The 26219-nt window shown below is 41.9% G+C and overlaps 2 protein-coding genes across 5 annotated transcripts in view; one reads left to right on the top strand and one right to left on the bottom strand.

Moving 5' to 3' along the window:
* Nucleotides 1-8373: 8373 nt before the first annotated feature.
* Nucleotides 8374-26074, bottom strand: BHMT2 (betaine--homocysteine S-methyltransferase 2). Its single transcript, XM_039247460.1, has 8 exons — nucleotides 25942-26074; nucleotides 20586-20718; nucleotides 18713-18804; nucleotides 17139-17330; nucleotides 14905-15052; nucleotides 14025-14207; nucleotides 13552-13780; nucleotides 8374-9310 (listed from the first exon to the last, which is right to left on the bottom strand). The coding sequence occupies exons 1-8, from the start codon at nucleotides 25972-25974 to the stop codon at nucleotides 9229-9231; spliced, it is 1092 nt and encodes a 363-aa protein (XP_039103391.1). The 5' UTR covers nucleotides 25975-26074; the 3' UTR covers nucleotides 8374-9228.
* Nucleotides 20697-26219, top strand: part of DMGDH (dimethylglycine dehydrogenase) — a 67664-nt gene continuing 62141 nt past the window's right edge. For all 4 annotated transcript variants that reach the window (XM_039247449.1, XM_039247450.1, XM_039247451.1 and 1 more), the window contains exon 1: nucleotides 20697-20895. The gene's annotated coding sequence lies outside the window, so the exon portion shown is untranslated. The remainder of the gene's footprint in view (nucleotides 20896-26219) is intronic.

Consider the following 26219-nt stretch of genomic DNA (forward strand, 5'->3'; position numbering starts at 1 on the left):
GTATAAGATTAGAAAGTAAGAGTAGCATGATGGCTCTCTTTGCACAGAGGAGGGTGTTTGAAAGTTAATTCCCAGAACAAAAAGCAAGGGATTTTGTTTTATGAGGTTTTGGTTGCATTCTTCTTCCTTTCCCCTTATTCCTTCTCCTCTGTTTCTCTTCAGGTTCTACCCTTATTGGTTAGATAACTCTAAACACCTAGTCATTTCTTTTTAATTGGCTAGTTTCCATTGTACAAGGGATGATTTATGGCCATGTTGTTCCTTGTGGGTCATACATTTTATGGTCTACTACTTATCTCTAGTTAGGTCTTTTGTCAAATTCTTGAGGGAAACCTGAGGGAAAGTAGGTGGTGTCTGTTACATTCTTAAGAGGAATCTTATGCCCAGTGGGGTTTGCTGTGGTCATATGCTCCCAGAATTGTTTCAAACCACCTGTTTTCCCCCACCCAGGGATTCCTCTCTGCCTATTTTATCTTATCTTTTTCCCATCATAATTTCTCCTCTTGCAATTAGAAATCTTGATATAAATTTTATTAGTTTTTCTTTTTTTAAGTTTATTTTTTTAATTTTAAAAAATGTTTATTTATATTTGAGAGAGAGAGAGAGATAGAGAAACAAAGCATGAATGGGGGAGGGATAGAGAGAGAGGGAGACACAGAATCTGAAGCAGGCTCCAGGCTCTGAGCTGTCAGCACAGAGACTGATGAGGGGCTTTAATCCATGAACTGTGAGATCATGACCTGAGCTGAAGTTGGACATTTAACCAACTGAGCCACCCAGGCGTCCCTAAAAAAATTTTTTTTATGTTCATTTAGTTTTGAGGGAGAGGAAGAGAAAGAGAGTGTGTGAATGGGGTAAGAGAGATAGAGAGGGAGACACAGAATCCAAAGCAGGCTCCAGGCTCTGAGATGTCAGCACATAACCCAATGCGGAGCTCGAACCCACAAATCGCGAGATCATGACCTGTTGAAGTCAGCCGCTCAACCAACTGAGCCAGCCAGGGTCCCCAGTTTATTTAGTTATTTTTGAGAGAAGGAGAGAGAGCCCAGCAGAGAGAGGGGGAGAGAGGGAGAGATAGAGAATCCCAAACAGGCTCTGCACTGGCAGCATGGAGCCCTACATGGGGCTCAGCCTTACAAACCGTGAGACCATTACCTGAGCTGAAGGTGACTCAGATGGATGGTAAACTGACTGAGCCACCCAGACACCCCAATACAAATTTTAAAATTAATTAATTTCATTGAAAAAGTAATAACTACTCATATTAACACATTAAGATACTAAAAAAAAAGTATCAGAGATAAGGAAGTCTTCCTACGACACCATAGTTTTGTTAGGGTAGGCAGTTAGGTTCTAAAAGGATACCTGGAGGCCAGCATAGAGGAAGTCATGGGCATCTATTGGGAAAGTCAGAGCTCTGTCCTGGCAACACTCCACAAGAAGCCAGATCAAGCCAGACAGGCCCAAGATAGCAGGTGCCATGACAGGAAACCCCTGACCACGTAAGGAAGAAAAGGACAGAACACTGCTTCTAAGGAATCCCTGCCCCAGGTAGTGTATATTCCACTCCCTAGTTAAAGACTGTCAATAAAAGATAGAAAACCAAACCCCAAGCAGCAGTTCTCTCTCTCTCTTGAGTTCTCCTTCTCTCACATCTTGAGAGTGTACTTTTGCTTTCACAGACTTTCCCCCTTGTGATGTGTGTCTGTCCTTGAATTCTTTCTTATGATGAGACTAAGAACTTTTGGGGATTTTTCTGGGATGCGTTGGGTCAAGCCCTCAGGGTATCTCCCAGTTCACCTGACAACAGTCTCAATCCCTAGTCTCCTTTTCCATAGGAGGGAAGCATTCCTCCGGGAAATATCCTACACAAACACAGTAGGAACACACTTTGATTTAACAGCATATCTAGGAAATCCATCCATTTCAGTATGTGTTGACTTAGTGTATACTTTTAATGGCTGCATGGTTTATCATCCTGTAGATGTTCCTTAATTCACTCAACTAATGGTTCATTATGGATATTTTGGTAATTTCCAGATAGGTACTTTTGCACAAAAAGAAAATAAATAACTGTAACATAAACCACTCAATCAGATTGTTGTATCTATGTTATGATGTATGGGAGACATGGAGGTAGAAATTGTATAAAAGGCTACACCTTGATATGCTTGGGGTTCAGTTTTTTGGGTATGAACCCACTGAGCCTGTGCTGGCATGACTAAAGTTGCTTCCTGGAAAGAAATCCTTGGTGTCACAACTCTCTGTGAGTTCTATGCTGACAGCAGCAAGTCTGATGTGGAACTTAAACCCATGAGAGAGCCACAAGATCATGACCTGCACCCAAGTCAGACACTCAATCAACTGAGACACCCAGCTGCCCCAAGAGTGTGTAAATTCTACATTTTAATAGACATGATAAAATTTCTTTTCAAACAGTTCATACCAGTTTACACTTCTACAAAAAGCATATGTGTGGTAGTGTCTTTTTCCTTATACCCTCATGACCATAAGATATGGGTTTTTTTTCAATCAATGATAAGCACAAAAAGATATTTCATTGTTTTAATATGCATTTCTCTAAAATGTGTTGTATATCTTCATCTATATTTCCTAGGTGAAGGAAACGTATTTTCTAATCTACAGGGTAAGGAAATTCTTAGCATATCAAATGTATGCAATATTTGTGGCAGGATATTAGCATTCAGATTGCTTTAATCTGTAAATGTATTACCCCCCCTCCCTTTTCCTGCACTGCAAAGATAGAAATATTTCCCCTGCCTCCAATAAAGATGTCTTTTCGGAAGGTGAACCTCATTTTTCTATTGATTTTGGTCTAAAGTCCCATTATCACTCAAAGAGCAAGAGGAAAAGAGAATTTCTCTGAAAACTTTATAAGGTTGTGGGCATTGAGGGAAATGGGGAGGAGGCTGTATGATGTGCATGTGGGGGGTTCAGGAGATGAGAATTGATCTCCAGAAGTTGCCCAGAAAGGGAGAAGACCTGCTGCCAAGGGAAGGAAGGATCAAGTTGGTCCTGGCATGTACTGTGTTAAGGGATAACATGTCAATGCTCGGAGCTGTGTGAACTCTCTGCCAGTGCCTGCAGACCACAGCCTGGAACCTCATAGCATCTCTACCAGGTGCACTGTGCCTCCTGGGGCATCTGATTCACAGTATCCTATCCTACAGTGGAATAGCGATTGTCAAGCAGTGGTGATGAGGCTAGTGCTGACCCCTAGGCTTTGCTTGGCCCCCAGCTCTATACGTCTCCCTCTCATAATAATTGCCAGTACAAGAAAATGTGGTGGAATGGAGTTCAGAATGCCAATCTCATAGGTGAGCTGCGCCCTCACAATATCTACATGCATGGGGAGAGGGTTGAACTAAGACAACTTGAGATGCACTCCTGGAAGAGCAGTTTCTAATCCTTGTTACACATTCCCATTTGAATTTATCTTTGTTTAAAGCATTTTGGATTTTGTGCATACATTTAAATTTTCTGTATGGTAACATTTATGTTTTTTCCTTTTATGGATTTATGTTTAAAACTTTGATCAACCTTGAACTTGTTCTAAGAGTTCCAACTTTTCCTTTCCATATGATTGACCAAATATCCATCATTATTATTTTTTTTAAATTTTTTAATGTTTTATTTATTTCTAGGAGAGAGAGAGAGAGAGAGAGAGAGAGAGAGACAGCACGAGCAGGGGAGGGTCAGAGAGAGAGGGAGACACAGACTCTGAAATAGGCTCCAGGCTCTGAGCTGGCAGTCAGCACAGAGCCAGAAGCGGGGCTCAAACACACAAACAGAGAGATCATGACCTAAGCGAAAGTCGGACACTTAACCGACTAAGCCACACAGGCGCCCCCAAATATCCATCATTATTAAACAGTCCAGCTTTTCCTCACTGACTTGAAATGCCCCCTTTATCATACATTAACTTTCACTGATCTTTCTTTTAAAAAATGTATTTATATATTTATTTTTGAGAGAGAGAATGAGCAGAGGGGAGCAGAGAGAGGGAGAGACAGAATCCCATGCTGACAGCACAGAGCCAGATGCAGAGCTTGAACTCACAAACCAAGACATCATGAGCTGAGCTGAAATCAAGAGTCAAGCACTTAACCAACTGAGCCACTGAGGCACCCAGATCTTTATTTTTTTTTAATACACATATTTAGCTACATTACAAATAGTGATTATTTGGCTAGGTTACACCTTCCTCACTACCCATCTTTTTCTAATTTTCCCATAACCCCTATGGTTTTTTTCCCTCTAATGTGAACCAGAGAGTTTGCATGTCTATTTTGCCTCAATCTTAATATTTTTCACTGGGATCATATTATATTTGTTAATCAATTTAAAACAACTATGCCGCTTACAATATTGTGTTTATCTCTTTATAAGCACATGTCGATTTATCCGTATTTATGCATATTTGTTCTATAGACCACAGTTATTAATTTGCAAAGTAGATGAATGACTTTCCTTTTTCTAAAAGTCTAAATGAACTACTCTTAGCAGGTATGGTCCTTAAGTGATTTTCACTTTATTTGTTTATTTAAATTTTATTTTTTAATGTTTTATTTATTTTTGAGAGAGAGACAGACAGACAGCATGAGTAGGGGAGGGTCAGAGAGAGAGGGAGACACAGAATCTGAAACAGGCTCCAGGCTCTGAGCTGGCCATCAGCACAGAGCTCGATGTGGGGCTTGAACCCACGAACCATGAGATCATGACCTGAGCCAAAGTCAGACGCTCAAGTGACTGAGCCACCCAGGCGCCCCAGTGATTTTCACTTTTTATGGACTGAGGAACCAAGGTTTAAAATCACATCCTTACCACCTAACATATATAATTCATGTTTATTTGTTACTTTGCTGCTAAACCCTAAGGCTTGAGGGGTGACTGAGTGGCTCAGTTGGTTGAGCATCCGACTTTGGCTCAGGTCATGATCTCATGGTTCATGGGTTCGAGCGCCGCATCAGGCTCTGTGCTGACAGCTCAGAGCCTAGAGCCTGTCTTCGGCGCTGTCTCTCTCTCTCTCTCAAAAATAAATAAAACATTAAAAAAATTAAAAAAAAATAAACCCTATGGCTTGAAATGAGATGGTTTTAATTTGTACTGGTGTGGACCCAAGGAAGGGGTTTACCACGAAAGATAGCTCCCCTGCCTGATGTAGCCTCTCGATTCTTGCTCTTTACCCACTGTCGTCCACTTTCCTTTTCACAAACTTCATCCGTCAAACAAACTGTTGTTGTCCAAGCATCCACTCCTGGAGTGTGGTTTTCAGGACCAGGTACTAAATTTAAGCAGAGGCTTTAATGCCGGAATGTGGCCAGAAGAGAATCACCATGAGGGTGAAGGGATTGGAAACAAAGTCATGCAATTATATTACACTACACAGTGTGCACTGAGTGCTTGCTGTATGCCAGATGCTGTTCGTCACTATCTTGTTATTTCACTTAATCCTTAGTACTCCAGTGAGGCTGGTTCTGTTGTTATCCTCATCTGACAGAGGAGGAAATAAAGGCAGAACAGTTAATTGTCCAAAACACAGTGCTAGTATGACAAGGCATATCTTCAAAGTCTATGCCTTTGGTTGGAGGAAATGAGGAGGAGTAAGTATAGGGAAGCATGACACCTACCTTTAAATTTTTGAAGACCTAACATATGGAAGAAACCATACATTTGTTCTATGGGTGCCCAGAGATGAATATGTGGACAAGCAGGCAAAAGTTGTTGATAAATCGATTTCTGGTTAATGAATGCAATGACTTTCAAGGAATGAACTATATCTTAAGGAAGAGTATGTGATCTTGCAAGGTGGTGAGATACTACTGGTAAAGTCCAAACAGAGACTGGCTGGTCCTGGTTGGGTTTGCTGGTGAAAATATTCAGGCACATACTTAGTGATTTGTATTAGTTATCCTCAAGGACCCTCAAGGCCTTGAGAGAATGGTAAATGATTCACTTTTTAATTTCCAGCATGATGGGATTATGTATTATGCATAGAGTGGCAACATGTATTTATTTATTTATTTATTTATTTATTTATTTATTTGTTTATTTATTTATAGAGGGAGAGACCATGAGATGGGGCCAGAGGATCCCAAGCAGGCTTCTGTAGGAGTTTAACCTAAACTCCTAATCCAAGATCGATAGTATTGGTGTGAGTGGGAATAATATGGTTAAGACTATGATGAGAGGAGGTAAAAAGGTTATTTTTTTTGTGCTTTCAAACTGTCAGTTTATTTTTATGCCATTTGTTGAAGGGAATATGGTTAGTGCTGTGGCGTGCCTGAGTTGTATACAGAAGTATAGGTTAAGTAATGCTGTGATGGCTGGTAGTGTAGTTATAATAATTACTTCATTTTTAGTCAGTTCTTGAATGGTTTTTCATTTTGGGATGAATCAGCACTAGGCCCATCTCTCCTAGTCATAGTATCAAATATATATGGAACCGATTATGTATAAAACCTAAATCTCCTACAGTGCTAAAACTTATTATCCCAACTATCATAGTAATTCAACTAACATGACTATCAAAAACCAACATAATCTGAATTAACACCTTACAGTCTATTAATTAGCCTCACCAACCTTCATCAATTTAATGATAATAGTCTTAACTTCTCACTACTATTCTCAGACTCTCCACACTCCTACTGGCGTTAACAGAATGACTTTTACCATTAATAAAACTTACAGCCAGCCAGTCACATTTATCAAGAGACTTTAACCTGAAAAAAACTATACATTACAATATTCACCCTTCTACAACTATTTCTAATCATATCTTTACTGTCATAGAATGAATTATATTTTATATTCTATTCAAAACCACACTAGTCCCCACCTTGATCATCATGGCCCGATGAGGTAATCAAACAGAATGACTGAACACAGGCCTCTATTTCCTATTTTATACCTTAGTAGTTTCATTACCCCTCCTAATCGCACTATAATATATTCAAAACACATCAGGGTCCCTAAATTTCCTAATCATACAATACTGAACCAAACCAATCTCAACCACCTGATTAATATTTTCCTGTGACTAGCATATGTAATAATATTCATAGTAAAAATACCCTTCTATGGATTATACCTCTGACTACCTAAAGCACATGTAGAAGCCCCTATCACTGGGTCAGTAGTTCTTGCCGCTTACTTCTGAAACCAGGCAGGTATGGAATAATACATATTACAATATTACTCAATCAACTAACAGACCAAATGGCATACCCTTTCTTAATTCTGTCCCTATGAGGAATAATTATGACAAGCTCCATTTGCCTACATCAAACAGATCTAAAATCCCTAATCACATATTCATCTATAAGCCATATGGCCCTAGTCATGGTAGCAGTCTTCATTCAAACACCATGAAGCTATAGAAGAGCAACAGCTCTAATAATTGACCATGGACTAACACCACCAATACTGTTCTGTCTTGCAAACTCAAACTATGAATGAGTCCACAGTTGAACAATAATCCTAGCACGAGGCCTACAGACTCTCCTCCTCGATGTGGGGCTCGAACTCACCAACTGTGAGATCATGACCTGACCTGAAGTTGGACGCTTAACTCACTGAGCCATCCAGGTACCCTAGAATGACAACATTTTAATGAGTTCCAGGTTATCTACTTTACAGAAATAGGATTGAAAGTCTGATTCATATTAAGCAAAGCTGATAAAAATACATGAAAATGCACAACAGAAAAATTTGGATAAAATCTCATAAAAGGAGCCACTGTGTACATGATAGAGGTTGTGAAGTATAGTAGTTATGAACGTGGATTCCAGAGCCAGACATGTGGGTTCAAATCCCAGTTCTGTCATTTACTAACTGTGTGACCTCAGGCACGTTAACTTAGATTGAGTTTCCTCATATGTAAATTACTGTGTTAAAAAAAATGATCTCATTATTTAATCCCAATAAAGGACAAATGAATGTGGATAGACAGATAGACAGATAGATAGATAGATAGAGCTTGAAAGCAAGAGTGAAGCAACAGCCTGGAACATAATAAGGAGTAGAAGTTTGCTATTATTTTCCAAAGAATGTCCATGATGTATTAAATATTCACAAGTACATCATTTTTAATTTTACTAATTGTCATACATTGATACATTGTTTTGGAAAAAGCAGAGAGATATTGGCATGTGGCAAATAACACAAACATAAGTCAAGAAAATATTACACCATGATGGATTAGAATTGATTTTTAAGAAAGTCTTCTAAAACTATTGATTTATTTTTACTTCTTTTAACAATCAAAAATAAGTATTTCATCGAGCATTTATTATTTTGCCTAGCACAGTGCTAACTACTCCAAGGAAAAAAATGAGAAGCACAGCACATTGTCCTTGTCTTAAGTAGTTTATAATCTAGCTATTTGTGATTGTGAAGACACATTAAAAAAAAACCTCTAGACTCTAACACTATCTTTTTCTAAGGACATAACACCTTTAAGTAAAATCATCTTTGAAAGTAATCACATAACCCTGCCATTGCTCAAGACATTTTTTGCTTCTCTTCCTTGGGACTGCCCTTGGAGTCATTATACAAATCACGTAAAAAAAAGCAGACTCATCGCTATTCCATCTTCTCAGGCACCTAGCTTGGTTGCCTGAATTAATCATAGGTTTGGTGTTCAGTGACTTCTGGTTACTTTAAAATCTCAAATTCACTCTAAAAGACAAGTTTTGCTGTTATTTAAAAAAAAATTTATTTGTATTTGAAATAAAGAGAACACAAGCAGAGTAGGAACAGAGAGTTGAGAGAGGCAGAAGTGGGCTTTGCACTGACAGCAGAGAGCCTGATGTGGGGTTCAAACTCAAGAACCGTGAGATCATGACCTGAGCCAAAGTCAGAGGCTTAACTGACTGAACCACCCAGGTGGCCCAAGTTTTGCTATTCTTGATGACCTCCCAAAGAATGTACCACAGCATCACTGCACAGTAAGGAAGTGGGGGACCAGGGGCCTTTCCCATCATCTTTGCATCCACTGCAGCATCGGGCTGGGTCTTCATCCCCAGCAGGGGCACAAGATGCACAAGATGCACACGTCGAACTGAACCGAAGGGCCGGCAGCACATTAGCTGTTGAGCATCTGGAGATAGCACGCTGGGCTGGGGGTAAAGGCGAGGAAGCTTTCCAGATGGGGCTGGCTGGGGATTTCCTTCTGTTCTGTTATTTCTGAAACAGCACTACTTCTTAGACATCTGGCCGTGACAGTGAAGGACAGAAAGGTCTGCCTGAAGCTGGCAACAGATTTTCCCAATATTCCCTTCTAGCCCTGTGTTTGAAAAAATAAATAAAAAATGCATACCTGTTTTATAAGTCTAATATATATGTGTCTATGTGAATATAAATAAGTAAGTACATATGCATGTTATGTACTTTTACATATGCATATGCATGTTACATACATACATATGCATGTATGTATATTTGTATTTGCCGCATACACATAGGTTTGGTGGATGATCAGGCTAAAGTAGAACTTCAGTTTCAACATACAGGCTGAAAAACCATGTCCATTAATGCTTTTCTCACATTTCTATCAAAAACAATCACTGGGTTTCATACCACCTCTCAGAAAAAGAAAACGTGTTTAACTTGTACATGTGTTGGTGAATTACAATTATTCTGAAATTTCTAGCAGGGTCCTTCTAGCTCTCCTCAACATTTTTATATAATGGCAAATGTATGCAGACAGAGTTTTACAAAAATGTTTATTTATTTTGAAAGAGAGAGAGAGAGCACAAGCAGGACAGAGGCAGGGAGAGAGAGGAAGAGAGAATCCCAAGCAGGCTCCACACTGTCAGTGCAGAGCCTGATGCAGGGCTCGAACCCACAAACCATGAAGTCATGACCAGAGCTGAAATCAAGAGTTGGCTGTTTAATTGACTGAGCCACCCAGGCGCCCCAAAGATGTTTTTAAATGTAAAAACATAGCATAAGCCTTCAAAAGTAACCTGAATCTGAATACAAGTTACTTTGTTAATATTTGTTCTTATTTTTAGACAAAGAAAGAAGAGTACAAAGGTTCCTGGTCACAGACCTTTATAGTAAATATATTTATATAGCTTTTTACACTTTATTATCAAGCAATGAATATATTGACATATTTTGGATGATGAAAATGTCAGAAATCTGGGATGTCTGCAGGTTTCGGTGTAATCACAAGTTTTTGTGAACATCAGTATGTTTCGGAGTTCAAGATGCAAGAAATGTCTGGCTTTGTTCTACAGAAAAATGTTTTATCTTTACTTGGCAATGAGTTTTAAGGATCCCTAGATAATAATTAAAGTAAGCCATAGCTCACTTATTTGAACTATTTTAATCATCACCAAAGTGTGCTCTCATCTTTTAATTTTGTATTACTTTGTTCTAAGTTTGATACCCATAAAAGCAATTTTCTCTGATAAACATACATATCTCCCAGAAGAAATGTTTGGCTAAATGATATCTTGCCTACTTTTACAATCTAAATAAATTTACATTAGGGAAGTTGTTTCAGGTAAAAAATGAAGACTGTTCTAAATCCCACTGAAGGGGTACCTGGGTGGGTTAAGTGGCCAACTCTCGATTTCCGCTCAGGTCATGATCTCATGGTTTGTGAGACTGAGTTCTGTATTGGGCTCTGTGCTGACAGTGTGGAGCCTGCTTGGGATTCTCTCTTTCCCTTTCTCTCTTCCCCTCCCCTGCTCATGCAAGCGTGCACACTATCTCTCAAATAAATAAATAAACATTAAAAATTAAATCCCACTGAAATGGATAAAGAAGTTAAAAAAAATGGGTTAAATATATAATAGCACTGAAGCAAGACGATGAGACAGCAGAGATTGACTGGTTTCTAAAAGAGGGCAAAGGGATGGCATTGCACAGATATAGATGAGAGAGAGTCAGAGATTGAGTGATTCATAACACAACAGTCATTCAAGAGGTCCTCAGAAAAATGTCTTCAATAATAAAGTGCATTGATGAATAGCATAAATTGTAACAATTTATAACAAATAGCATAATTTAGAAGTTGGAAGACCTTCGAGAAAGAAGACCTGTTATTCTTCTTTCAACAATGAAAAGGAAGCTAATTAGAAGTTCCTAGAAAACCAAATGTACCAAGAATGTCACAGTCTAAGTGTGAAACAAATTAAAATATGGCATGCATGTGGACTACAGATGAAATGAAATGTGAGAGAAGAGAATCTTGGAACATTCTCTTACAGGAGAGGCTCAAGTGTCTTAAAGCAGAATTATTTCTTTTTCTCCATAGTTCCATGCTTATGTCTTGGTTCTACAGTGAATGTTTAGAAAATCATTAATGTATCAGGGTATTAGCCTGGAAATTTTATTGGCAGCACCAAGGCATGGCAGACATGAGGTATCACGGTCAGTCGTAAGACAGACACTCTGCAGAAGTTTCTCAAGAAGTGGCCAAGAGCCAGTTACATGGCTCACCTCACTCGACCCTGGAAAATCTAGCTCACAGACCAAAGGGCCAGCTTCTCTGATTGAGAGCAAAGAGGGTGCCATTAAATTGGGATCAGACTGCACTCTTGGAATTTGTTTGCATGAGGGAAGAATGAAAGGTCTTCTAGTCAGTATTGGCCCCCAAGCGAAAGAGAGCCATCCTGGAGGTGTTCAAAACTCCGGAGGTATTTAGAATCACCAGGAAGGACAATGAGCCCCCCGAAACAAGGTGTTATCCAGAGCAACCTGCTGAAAAAGCAGGATCTGAAAGGGAAGTGGCAGTGAGAGAACAGGTCGCCTGTGACATCCCAGGGGACGGCTGTGAGGGATAACAGGGGCATTCAGGAAGACCCGCCAGGCCCAGAAAATGCAGTCTTCCTGTTAGGCTGTCACACAAGGATGAATAGCTGACTCCCCTTTCCATCCTCTCTCTTCTCCCTGAAGAGGTCAGGAACCTTGGTTAGCAGCATGGGAAGGGAGGGTTGGAAGCATAAGAAAGAGAAGGACCAGCCTGGCTTTCCCTAGTTTCCTGCCTATTGAAAGACAACCAATGGAAAACAGGAGGAGATGTAAGCGTCATGTGTTCCAAGTTTTGATTTTTCTACACTTTTAATTACTGAATTAAGACTGTGTTTGCTAAATAGAGTGGTGAAGGGGTTTTCTATTGCCTAAGACTATCCATCGAAGTCCTAGGTCATGTCCATATTTTTAAATAGGGACAGAGGAAAGAATTCACCCAATGAGCAGGTTTAAAGAGCAGAGAGAGAGATGAAAATAAAGTGGCACTCTGATTATTACACTACATGAATCTGTTTAATATGACAATTACAATAATAGTGTAAATGTTATTTACTAGATTTACATTTTTTTAAAGTTTATTTATTTTGTTAGAGAGAGTGCAAGTGGGGAAGGGGCAGAGACATAGAGAGAATCCCAAGTAGGCTCCACACCACCAGTGCAGAGCCTGATGCAGGGCTCAAACTCATGAACCAGAAGATCATAACCTGAGCAACCTCGGACACTTAGCCAACTGAGCCACCCAGGCACCCAGCTTTACATTTTTATGATAAACCTATAGTCAAAGCTTGAAAGACTTAATTATAATTATCAAGCAGAACTCAATGATGTAACTGTTATGGTACACCTTAAAGAAGCAAAGAGGTAGATGAGGAAGAGAGAGTAGAGGGGAGCAGAAAGGGTTAATTCTTAAAAATTTTTAAAAAAATGTTTATTTTTGAGAGAGGGAGAGACAATTCATGAGCCAGGGAGGGACAGAGAGTGAGGGGGACACAGAATCTGAAGCAGGCTCCAGGCTCTGAGCTGTCAGCACAGAGCCTGACGTGGGGCTGGAACTCACGAACCATGAGATCATGACCTGAGCCAAAGCTGGATGCTTAACTGACTGAGCCACCTAGGCGCCCCAAGTTAATTCTTATTTTACATAGTGGAAGTAAGAGATACTGCTTGATATCAATGGATTAAGAAATAAGTGGTGAAATAGAAAATTCAAACTTAGATAACCAAAATAATAAAAATGTAATACATCAAAATTGGGGAAACTAGAGCAGGGACAAAGGGGAATATTATATGATTTAAATACCTCAGCTTTTGTAGAGGATTAGTAGTAATTACAGCTTAAAATTGATAAAACCATAAGTAAGGTATAAGATTTCAAAACACAAATGGGCAAACAGGTGATCACCTCTGGGAATGGCACTGGCATCAGGAGGGGCAACCTTTAGTTTTACTTTTAGCACTTTTACAAAATGTTAATTTATTTTTGAGAGATAGTACATGAGCTGGGGAGGAGCAGAGAGAGAGAGGGAGACAGAGGATTCGAAGCAGGCTCCATGCAGGCAGATGTGGGCACAAAGTCAGGAACCTGTGAGATCATGACCTGAGCCGAAGTGAGACGTTCAACTGACTGAGCCACCCAGGGGTCCCTAGTTTTAACTTTATATACTCGTATACTTTTCCAATTTTTACTGCACGCATAGTGTTTCTGACAATAAATAAAATGAGGTTAGAGCAAAGTAGCAATGTTAATTAGGAAATTCCTACCTGGCTCTAATCCAGGGTTTGGTGTGCATGTCCAAACCACTTCCCCAGCTGCCGTGCTTTTCTGATGCTGGTGGCAAAAATCCCCTTTCTGGGGCCAGCTCCTCTGCAATCGCCCTGATGTGGTAGGGCTCAAATCCACAGCACCCGCCAATGTACCTGACCCCCAGCCTGTAGGCCTCTCTGGCGTATTTCTGAATATCCCATCTGGTTGCAGCTCTGGGCTCCAGTCCTGCAACACAACCATCACAGTATTGCTGTTACTGTCCCTGTATTCAAATCACAGGTGCTCCGAGGGCATTTTTTACAATTAAAAAATGATGAACTTTAGGTTCTGCTCATTTTTAGTTAATGTTGAATGTGTTTGTCTTAAGCAGTCTCTTTTAGTGAGACCGTACCGAAGCTGTTCAATATAGCCCTTTCCACATTATCAGAACAAGAAAATGCGAGGACCTCTCATATGTGCCTGGGCTTACCAAAGGGATATTCTGGGAGATCCACAAACCCTCCTTTGCCACAGTCTGGTGTATGGAACCCTAGGGACTGCACCATCAGGTGCGCCTTCAACCCCGCAGCCTGTAGGCCCTTTTTCATGAGCTTCATTGTCTTCAAGCTGGTGCTGGGCCCAAATCGGCAGTTCACGCCCACAATCGCTGCCCCTATGCAAAGAAATAAAGAACTTAGATATTTTATGTATTCTATTTTTTAATAGTTGGAAATTGCCTTAGAAATTAGCTATCCTTCAGCATTCTCAACAATAGCTAAAACATGGAAAGAGCCTAAGTGTCCATCAACGGACGAATGGATCAAGAAGATGTGGTTTATCTATACAATGGAATACTACATGGCAATGAGAAAGAATGAAACCTGGCCAGTGTAGCAACATGGATGGACCTTGAGGGTGTTATGCTGAGCGAAATAAGTCAGGCAGAGAAGGACAAATATCATATGTTTGCATGTATAGGAGGATTAGGAGGAACTTAACTGAGGACCATGGGGGAGAAAAAGGGGGGAAGTGGTGGGGGAAAGGGAGAGAGGCAAACCATGAGAGACTCTTGAATGCTGAGAACAAACTGAGGACTGATGGATGTGGGGGGGGGAGGGGGGTGATGGGCACGGAGGGGAGCACTTGTGGGGATGAGCACTGGGTGTTATATGGAAACCAATTTGACAATAAACTATTTGTAAAAAAAAAAAAAAAATTAGCTATCCTTCTCTACCACACAAGTTTTACAAATAAGCAAACAATTCCAGTTCATTCTTTCAGCGCTGAGCTGCTCTCACAATAAGAAGCAAACTTTGTTAGATTTTATAAATGAAAGCTGAACTGCTTATCACATGATGGGTCCAAATTACCTGCCTTCACCAGTTTAACAGCACATTCTCCAGGTGGTACACCGTGCATGTCTCCGTCTGGGCCGATGCACATGGTAGCTGCCACGGGTTTGCCCAACTCTTTTAAGACTTCCACAGCCCAGATGGCTTCTTCGGCATGCTCAAAATACTAAGAGAAATTTCACCATTTCTATTGATCCAAATGGAAAGCGGATTTTGAAAGGTGGAAAGCAAATGTTGCCGAACAGTTATAAAAATAATCAAATAAATAATATGGGATAAAACTTGCTAGGAACAGGTCTTTACCAAACTAAAGAATACTTTTCTTTCTTTTTTTAAGTTTATTTATTTACGTTGAGAGAGACAGCTCGAGCGATGGGGGAGAAACAGAGAGAGAGAGATTGAGAGAGAGAGAATAGTAAGCAGACTGAGCCCAACATGGAGCCCAACGCCTCACTCGATCTCACGACCCTGGGATCATGACCTGAGCCGAAATCAAGAGTCAGACGCTCAACCAAAGTGAGCCACCCAGGCACCCCTAAAGAATGCTTTCCTAAAATACATATTTTAATTCCTTTAACAATAATATGTAGATTTTCATTCAGAGATCATTGATTCAGCAAGATGATGACTGTTACAAAAAAAAAAAACAAAAGCAAAAAACACAAAGGTTTTTAAAGTCATTAAGTATTTAAATTCATAATTTTGAAGGAATGAAAGTTTTACTAATAAATTATAGATTCCTCTTTTATGGAACTAGGGTAATTGCTGAAAAAATTATGAATAGTTTATTATGCTTTATACTTCAAAGTGATTTTACATTCACTTCTAGTTAGATGTTCATAAGTGCTCCAGGAAGTAGGGAGAAATATGATGGTTTCTGCCTGGCGAGAACGCTGAGGCACAGAGCAGAGAGGAATAGCTACCGAGTTTCTTTGCCGAGGGTGGACAAGACACTTGTGTGGTAAACCCAGGCCATTTGCAGGGGTACTTCCCAGGAATCTCCTTAAGGGCCACCAGTGAAAAGCTGACCTTAAGTAAGTGAAGAAAAGCCAGCAAAAATCTCCCTGTCTTCTTCCTCCTTGACTTAGATTCTGCGGAAGCAGCATGTGAGGAATGTCAGAGTAGTCCACAGAGATGTTCTTGCAAAACCAACTTGTGTTCTCACCCATCTGGAGAACCTGTCAGGTGGGGCTGGTGCCCATCTCTGCAGATGATTGTTGCCAGGTGTGTCTGTCAGGCTTGGTGAGCCCTGAGCCTTGGGAAGGTTGACCATGTAAGGTCTTCAGTGGGTTCAGAGAGTGGTTAGGGAAATAGCCGTTGGGAGGCTATTGTCCTTGTAGAGGGTAGAGATTTGGGTTGAGAGCTTGACTTCATGTGGTAGCAAAGGTGGGAAATGGGGAATGAGGGCTTTTTTTTTTTTTTAAATGTTCATTTAATTTTGAGAGAGAGAGAGCAAGAGAGAGAGCAAGCCAGGCAGGGGCAAAGAGAGGGGTACAGAGGATCCAAAGCAGGCTCTGTGCTGACAGCATTGAGCTCGACATGGAGCTCAAACTCATGAACTCTGAGATCATGACCTAAGCCGAAGTCACATGCTCAACTGGTTGAGTCACGCAGGTGCCCTGGGAATGAGGGCTCTTTAATTTTTGGAAGTGGAAAGAAATAAATGTTCTGGGCCTTCATGTCCAATCAATGACCAATTCCTAACTGATTCTTTCTTCAAAATATCACTCACATATTATAGCTTGAGGGAAAGCAGAGGAATGGGAGTACGCAAAACATGAACAGAGGAGGGCAAGGAAACTGCTTGGTACTGAGTATTATTAGTGGGGCCTGCATGACTCTGAGCACCCATCTACCTCCTAAGCTTTGCTCTCTCACAGCCTCTAGCCCATGCACACAGCTCCTTCCAGCTCTGTCCCTCCAGAAGGAGAGGCTGTTCCCTGAATCACAGTCCCCTTCTTACTCAACATTACATGGTCCCCTGTGAGTCAGCTGCTATAACCATCCAAAAGAAAATCAAGGCTACAGTTAGGCCTGTCTTGCGTCTGCCCTTTGGCTTCACACAGAACCTAGCGTACAATCGAGAGGCTGTTTGCCTTGACTACAGAGCATTTAAACAAACCTTTGACCCTGTACCTGAGGAAATGAGGACACAACGCAATCCGATACCCTCCCTGAAAACCAAGCCGAAGACTCTGCAGTTGTATTTGTCAGAATAGAGTCAATCCTTTCCCCTGAAACACTAGCCTTACCTCTGCAATCAAGAAGTCCACATTTTTCCTGGCAAAAACATCTAGCTGGAGTTGAAACTGTTTTTTAACTCTAGCTTCATCCTTGTGGTGTTTGTACATGGATGTCTGGCAGATCCCCCCTGCCACCAAAGCATCACCTTTGCCAGCCACTTCCCTGGCGAGGTCACAGGCAGCAGCGTTCACATCTTCCCACTGAGGTTGGAGAGCAAGGGTTTGGATGTGAGCCCAGCATTTTAGAGATAAAATAGCATAAATAACAAAGAGGGCAGTGAGCAAGCAACATGAGTTCAAGGCATGGTTAAACTGCAATTCGAGAAGACCAGCAGAGTTGGGTACCTTCTCCTCTACTACCTGTGAGCTTATAGTTCCATGATTGTACTTGCCACACTGGATTTTTGTAAATGTTTGTTAGTTTGCCTCCCTCACTTGACTGTGAACCACTTAAGTATAGGGTATGAGGCAGATGAATAGATAAAAAGATGTGCTATGTATGTACACAATGGAGTATTATTTGGCAATCAAAAAGAATGAAATCTTCCATTTATAACTACATGGATGGAACTAGAGGGTATTATGCTAAGTGAAAATAGTCAGAGAAAGACAAATATCATATGACTTCACTCATATGAGGACTTTATGATACAAAACAGATGAACATATAAAGGAAGGGAAGCAAAGATAATATAAAAACAGGGAGGGCGACAAAACATAAGAGACTCTTAAATACAGAGAATAGAGAGTTGCTGGAGAGGTTATAGAAGGGGGGATGGGCTAAATGGGTAAGGGGCATTAAGAAATCTACTCCTGAAATCATCGTTGCACTAAATGCTAACTTGGATGTAAACTTTAAAAAAAAAAAAGGAATAGGCTCTGTGGCTTTCTTTCATCTTTGTTTCAAGCATAGAGATTGGACTATTACTCAATAAATGTTGGTTAGTTGAATGAATAAATGGGCATGAACATTTGCAAGTATTAATACTTTACATGTACAGAATATCTCACAGTACTTCCACATTCTTCTCCCTATCTACATTTCTCAACAACCCTATGCATTTAAGCATAAATTATCTCTATATGCAGAGAGAAAACCAATGCTCCATGCAGTCAAGTGTCTTGCACCAAGTCACACACCCAACACATTACAAAGTTGGGTATCAAACCCAATTCTTCTCATTCCTAGGCCAGTGCCGTGTTCTCAAGGATGACTCTGTCTCCAGATGGACAAGTCAGAAGAGAAGAGAGTGAAATAAGGTGAAAAGGGCATCTATAAAGTCTTTTTTCTCTACAAAAAAAAATGCACAGAAGGATGACCATGTCCTTCCAATGGCCTATTCTTTCCCAGCCCTACCCTCCACACCGGCCCCAGCTAAAATGGCAGAAAAAAAGCTCATTTATTTAGTATATATTCATTTACAGAATAATCAATTCTTTAATAGACGTTTTGTGTGGAGTTTGTAACATAGTAACACATCAGGTCAATTCCATAGTTTCCCATCAAGAGGTTATTTTTATTACAGATGATCCCTGACACTTCCCCCTCCTCCCCCCATCATGCCTGCTCCCACCAAAATTACCTTGCTCTTCATATTGTCCTCACTGGCAAAAAAGGTGAAAGTCTGCATGACATTTGATCCCGCTCTCAAGAATTCCATGTGAAGTTGACGAACTACAAGGTAGTTTTTTGAATTAAAATTAAAAAGATAAAATCATAGGAGCTATCGTTTACAGCAAAAGCAGCGTACTCACATCTCTTTTAACCAGACACATTTTAAACCTAGTACTTATAAAAAATTGCAGATTACAGTCAGTAGAATTCAAGGACAGGACAAGGCGGAATCAATACCAAATTGGGGCTCTTTGGAGTGGCCTCATATTGTCCTGGCGATGGGCCTCAACAGCCTGGTGCAGCCACAGGCAGAGATTAAGGCCTGGTTGGCCAACTGCCCCTTGGTCTTTCCATCTAGAGAGGGTTTATTCATTTGCTTGTGTTGTGAGGGATATGGCTGGTCTACTTACAGTCAGCACTGGGAGACCTCAAAAAAGAATGAGGAAATTCTCATATTGGACAGAGTATATGTGGGTCATGCCCCCATCAAACCGATTCAACAGCAGGTGGCTGCTAAGGTTGCCCGCAGGGAGCTTCCGTTGGCCTGTCACAACACCCTTCCCTTCTTTCTCCTCATCCTTGCTGTTTCAACACTTTCTGGTTTAGCACAAAAATCTTCTAAAATGAAAAACAGGCGTGCCTGGATAGCTCATTTGTTTGTGTTTGACTCTTGATTTTGGCTCAGGTCATGATTCCAGGGTCATGAGATCGAGCCCCTCGTCAGGTTCCACGCTGACAGCATGAAGCCCCCTTGAGATTCTCTTACTCCCTCTCTCTTTGCCCCTCCTCTGCTCGAATACGCACATATGCTTCCACCATGTGCACTCTCTTTCTCAAAATAAATAAACTTAAAAAAAATTAAAGTGAAGAACAAGCTTTCCTTGGGCCAGAGGAAAACTTCATGATAAGCACCAGAGAAAGAAAACCTGGTCCTACCACATAACTCTGGGTGTTTGATGAAACAATGCAAATACCATCAGGGACTTACAACATGTGGGGCTCTTCATACTGGCTAACTCATGAGTCCTCACAACTAGCCCATCTCACACCCTCATGTGGCATGGATCAAGACACGGATCCTTGGGGAAGTCAAGTGACTCATCCGAGGTCACACGGCTGGTCGGTGGAAGAACCAAGACAGGATCCCAGGCTTCTCGGATACACCACGCATATATGCATAAAGTCAGAGCAAATCGAACCGTCCATTCCCAGCTTGTATCCATTTCATTCTTTCACTTTATTTTCCACTTTAATTTAGGACATTGCTCTCAAAACAGAGTAAAAATAGAATGAAAGCTCCAGTTTGATGTTACTCACCAATCCCATCCCAGTTTCTACCTCCAACTCTTATTGCTTTTTGTCTAGCTAAGGGGATGAGGTGAAACTGTGTTTCTTTCTTCACACCCCTCTCCCTCCAACAAACCCCAAATGTCTACTGTCTATGCTCTGTTAATCTGGTGGTTACCATTAGTCATCTTTACCAAACACACTGTTCTAGTATAAGATGCAAATTAGCCGAAGGATTAATGTGAAGCCATAACACATTAGGCTAAGGAAACTCTTGAGTATCCCCAAGGTGAATAGTCATGGAATGAATATTAAGGTGTATAATTTAACACCTCCTGTATATGAAGATGTGAGTGTGCGTGAGTTGGGGGGGGCGGGTAGAGGACATTTTCTTCTATGTGCTTTAGCTCATGTACTGTCACTGTCTCTATCTTGGCAACTCTGGCAAGGGGAACAGTCCTTAGAAAACACTGAGATTTATTCCCTTATCTTCTCTCAGTCAGAGTTAAGCAAACTGTCACTCAGATGAACACTCTTGGGCTGCAGTCACTGACCTGCATCTGGATGTTCCACCACGGCTTCTGGAGTCCAGAGCCCAGCCTTCACGTAGCCTCTCTTCTCCAGAGTTACGAGAAAGCTGCCGTCTCCAACCACAACCTCCCCACTCTCCAGACGTTCCAAAATACCCTGAAGGAAAGAAAGAAAAATCACCCAAGATGCTTCTTTTTATTTTTTTTCCTTAAAGCAGTTCCCAATTTTAGGAAAGATGGTCCTGTGTTTTTATAGATCCAGTTCTGCTAAAATCCTCAATGTCTAACAATATTCCAGAAAGATTGAGTATACTATATTTCTTGGACATTCCAGGTACGTGTGTTGTGCAAAGTGCTGTGACTGTTTTTTCTCAAATAACATCTAATCGGAGTCAAATTCTAGTAAAAGGGCTGAATCTGCGATATTTTGGTTTTTCAATGTGTTTGTGGCAGACATGGATAGTTGCCTAATTATTATGTGTTTTCTCATCTCTTCTTTGTTAATGTATATCATTTGGGGAGACAATGTCCCCAACTTAAAAAAAATTCTTGGGCAGGGGGCAGGCCATGCCTGGGTGGATCAGTCGGTTAAGGATTGGACTTTAGCTCAGATCGTGATCTTGCAGTTCGAGGGTTCAAGCCTCACATTGGGCTCTGTGCTGACAGCTTAGAGCCTGGAGCCTGCTTTGGATTCTGTGTCTCCCTTTTTCTCTGCCCCATCCTGCTCCTTCTATCTCTCAAACATAAACCAACATTGGAAGAAAATTTATAAAAAAATTCTCAAGATGCTCAGTCAGTTAGGCCATTCGACTCTTGGTTCCTGCTCAGGTCACGATCTCACAGTTTTTGGGATTTATCCCTGCCTTGGGCTCTGCAGTGACAGCATGGAACCTGCTTGGGATTCTCTTTCTTCCTCTGTCTCTGGATCACACTCTGTCTTGCTCTCTCTAGAAATAAATAAACTTAAAAAAATTCTCGGGCTCCCTTGGCACTGTGGGAGGGGGGCATATGACATAGAGCTGGCCAATGAGACATGTGTGGAAGCCAGTTAAAGATTTCTGGCAAAGTTTTACTTTCCTGATATAGATGGGCCCTCTCTTCCATCATGGCATTTTTTTCTCCTTCCTGGTTGGAATGTCAACATAAGCCATGGAGGTAAAATTGTTACCTTGCAGCCATGCCATCTAAAGTCACACACTAAGCCCAGTGGAGCCAACTAAGAGCAGCTGTAACTCACCGTTGCGGTGTTTTAATGACATCTTTAAGTAGCTGCAGCAGCCACAGATGGTTAGATCTCATGTTAGGTGACAAAACTAGCCTCATTTTCTGTAGAAACCACAGAAACATAATCCTAAGGGACACAAAGTTCACAACTGTGCCCTGCATTTTCCAGCATGTTCATATACATGTTTTCATTTTGTACTCCCGACAGCTGTCTGAGCTACGCAGGGCAGATGGTTTTTATTCCCATTTTATAAATGAGGAAACTGAGGTTCAGAGAGACTTAGTGACTTGTCCAAGATCACAGAGCTAAGAAAGATCACAAAGTTAAAGCGGACTTTAGATCTTCTAAATTCCTGATCTAGTCTCTTTCTTATCCCACCTTTCTGTGTGGCCCACCCACACTTGAATAAAAGGCTGTATCCAGAGCAGTTCTCCAAGAGCTTACAGTTTCCATTATCTAACAGGTGCCTCCCCCAGACACTTGCATGTCTCACCCTCTCACTTCCTTCAGGGTTTCAGTCAAGGGTCATCTTCTCAGGGAGGCGTTCCCTGAGCATCCTATAGGAAAACTGCAAACACCCCCATGGTGGCCCCTATTCTGCTTGTGGAGACTGGATTAGTCGAAGATACAAACTTTTATTGAAAATGCAAGGCCATTTCATTTCAGCCCTGTCTACAGCTGGACACACAGCAATGCACGAGTGGGAGAGAAATGCCTCCAGTTGCCCCTTCTAACCAGTCATATCTGCAGTCCAGGAAGACACATTAGAAAGAGTTGCACTGGAGGCCACCATATCTGGAGCATCTGCACTTTCCTGTGGAGGGAAGTGGAATGGAATACAAGCGGTGTTAGGTATGCTAACCATAAACACTGCTTTGATCAAGAGGGCTCCTGACTCTGGTTATTCTTCCATGTTTTATATCTAAAGATAAATTTTAGCTGAATGTGGAAGAAATGTTAATATTTATTATGCTTCTCACCTATTTCTCTATTCCTTCCATAACATGCAATTTGCTCTTTTAATTTTGTACTTTTGAAACACAAAAAAAGGACTTTAGCTTTACACTTTCATGAGAACTTTTCACATGCTGGGCACAGTTCCACGGGAGAGGGATAAGCATTGGACTAAGACAGGGTCCCTGCCCTCAAGCAACTCAAAGTCTGCCCACCGGAGGAAGGCTAGTGGGTCAACGAGTCATTGCAACACATGTAACAAGTAAATGCTGCAGAGGACTACAGAAGAGAAAATCAGGGGTATAGTCATCTGTATAAAATCTCATCTTGAAAATCTAACTCTTCCGTTATAAGTTAACTATGTTGAGAATCAAATTTAATAGTACACACCAAACAATTCTAGAGGGGGAAAACATGGGCATACAATTTAGGTGTTATAGGTTAGTACCTCACCTCCCACATCCAACCTGTCTCAGGGTTGCACCAAGTGTATCTATTTAACACTTTTTATATACGCCCCCCACCCCATCCTTACTGCCCCTGGATTATTGAAATGGCCTCCAATTCACCCCAGCCCACTCTGCTGTATCTCCCACTGCTGCAGAGCAAAGCCTTGCTTATCCGACTCTTATGATTACTTCCTCCTTTGTGTTCTGCCTCAGGTCAAACACCCTCCATTCCTGCATCTGTCATCTGTAACCACAGTATGTGGTTACTTACCTGTCCCCTCTATTTGGCTTTAAAATGCTTGAGGCTCAGATGACAAATCTCATTTGTCTGTATCCCTACCACCTCATACAGTGCCTGACAAAGAGTAGACCCTTAATAAACCATGCCACGATTCAGCAGACAGCTAAGACTTTTGAAAATGTCACTTGTGATAGATATGCTACAAGTTTGGTCCTGAGGAGAGAGGAAAAAAAATGACTCTTCAACAGAAAATAAGTTAGCCAGAGTTTTAAGAAAATTATAGTGCCTATTTTGATTATAATCTTCATGATAACAAGTTGAGGCATTTTGATCCGTTACCTAGATGTTTGTCCAAAATTTTAAATTTTTGCCAGTTTTCTTAAAAGCTATTAGCAAAATGACTACATTATCAAGACTTGAATTCAGAGCACCCTTTGGCCTCTCCTTCACTGCTCTCTCTACCACCCTAATTAATTACTACACCAGGATGATCTTAAGACAGCTCCAGAATGACAGGGACTGTGTAAAATAAAGAGCACTGTAAATTAATTTGCAGTACATTTATATTTTCATTCCATCCTCCCTTTCAGTTTGGCAGTGAATCTGCCTTGGAACTCGTAGTGAGCTCTGAGAGGCATTTATGCTTCCTCCTGTTGCAGATATCAGTATATACTTCTGGATTTAAGATCTGGCTTCAGGGCACCTCTGATCAGACAGAGGAGTAGACCAACTTCACCCTCTGGCCAGAGGCTGCCTGAAATGGCAACCAGGACTGCTCTTGCAGATTAATGAAGCTGGGAAGTGTCCCCTATGGCAATTAAATGAATTCTTAAAATGCACCTGTTGGCTGACAGGAGAGATTAGCTGCTTCCCACTAACATTTTAACTCCAAGGTACACATTAACATGGGTTATCATACGATAACCTTGGCGTTTCAAGAGCAGAGGCTGGGAAGAAATTGAAAAAGGGACAGCATATTTTAAAAAACCTTTTAAAGAATGAGCCAAAGATAACACAGTAATACAGAAAGTTTAGAGAAAGAAATTGACACAATGTCCTTTATCTTTTATTAAGCTCATTTTCTTCAATGCCCATATTTTACTTTTATAAAACATATCCAAAGATTTTTTTTGGTTAAAATTGTTAAATCCATATTCCACATCTTATGCAACTATTGCCATTATTATTTCTTTCTTGCACTGCATACGGAAATATTTTTACATAGTTGGGGTCAGTCTGTACACTATAACTCCTTTCGTAACTTACTATTGTCACAGTAGTTTGCTTGTTCTCATACTTAGCTTCTTAATTGGCTGCCTAATAACTTATTAGGTGGATGCACCTTTACTTAAGGAGCCACCATCGGTGGGCATCTTAGTTGTTCCGAAATTTTAGCAGAAATAGATCAGTTGTGCACACTTTCATGCCTACATAGCTTCTCCCTTCCCCACTGTGAATTTCCAGGCACAGCTGGCTTGCTTTGAGGGATTCTGGAGATGTCCTGCAACCAAGTTTATACCTTTCCTAATTTTGTTTTGTCACCCCTTCTCCTAACCAAGTACTCACCTAGCATAGAAAAGATGGGGGTACAAAGCTGACACTTCATGGGGCGCCTGGGTGGCTTAGTCGGTTAAGCGTCTGACTTTCGCTTAGGTCATGATCTCGCGGTTCGTGGGTTCGGGCCCCGCGTCGGGCTCTGTGCTGCCAGCTCAGAGCCTGGAGCCTGTTTCAGTCTGTGACTCCCTCTCTCTCTGACCCTCCCCTGCTCACACTGTCTCCCTCTCTCTCTCCTAGAAATAAAAAAAAAAAAAAAGCTGACACTTGGTGAGCAGACAGGAAACAAGGCCTAGAGAACGAGCCAGAAAGATGGGCCCTACTGCTGANGCAGAGAGCCGCCCCCCCCCCCCCCCCCCCCCCCACCAACCTACGGACTCTCCTACCAGCCCCCACTCCGCGGCTGGGGTCTGGAATCATCTTGCACCCTGGTTTCAGGCCAGCACATTAGTTGCAGGGCCAGGCTCCCACCCTTCCCAAAACATGTGGGAACCAAGCTCTGGGGCCATTGAGCCAAAGACCCGAGGGTGCAGATAGGCTAGGGTAGAAAATGTGAGAGCGGCCCCTGAGTCCGGAGCTAGACTTCAAATCCCGGCTCCACCCTGGATTAGGTGGGTGACCTTGAGCTAGTGGCCTGACTCTCTGGGCCTCAGTTTCCTCACCGGAAAAATGGGAATTATTGTGAAAACGAGAAAATGTGCATAAAGCAGTCTGCGCAGTGTGACTGAGTCAGGGCTCAATAAATATTACCCCGAGATTGTTAGCTAACCCTCAATACAAGGCGGTATTGTCACCCCTGGCAAGTGGCGAACGCGTAAACCGAGGCACAGAGCTCTCCAGGTGCCCGGCCAGGGCCGCAGAGCTCAGCCAAGGGCTGAAGTGGGATCTGAACTCTCGGCGCCGGGGGAGCCCCGCGGCCAGGAGCGCTGAGTCCCTAGCGGGCTCCCGGAAACTCACCGTTTTGGCCCCGGGGCCTCCGGCAGGTGCCATCGCGCCGCGTCTGTGTGGGCGCCCCGTCCGTGAGAGCGCGCCAAGCTCTCGAACCCGCCCCTCGTCCGGGGGAGGGTCCCGCAGCGGCGCCGCCGGCCGCGCCGCCCCAGGGTGTCGGGCGGCCTCGGAGCAGGTGCCCGCGCCCGCGCCCTCGGCCTCCTCGGCCTCCTGGGCCTCGCCATGCTCCGCCCGGGCGCGCAGCGGCTGCGGGGCCTCCTGCGGCCGAGCCTCCCGCCGCGGGGCTC

This window comes from Hyaena hyaena, unplaced genomic scaffold (genome assembly GCF_003009895.1).
Source record: "Hyaena hyaena isolate Hyena2069 unplaced genomic scaffold, ASM300989v1 scaffold_299, whole genome shotgun sequence".
Lineage (NCBI taxonomy): Eukaryota > Metazoa > Chordata > Mammalia > Carnivora > Hyaenidae > Hyaena > Hyaena hyaena.

Excerpts from the sequence above, each read along its gene's own strand:
- BHMT2 (XM_039247460.1), bottom strand. The coding sequence starts at position 25,974 with ATGGCACCTGCCGGAGGCCCCGGGGCCAAAACG. Across the intron at positions 18,805-20,585 it reads GGTGGAACATCCAGATGCAG|TTCGTCAACTTCACATGGAA; the intron begins GTCAGTGACTGC and ends ACTACCTTGTAG. Across the intron at positions 13,781-14,024 it reads TCTCCCAGAATATCCCTTTG|GACTGGAGCCCAGAGCTGCA; the intron begins GTAAGCCCAGGC and ends GTTGTGTTGCAG.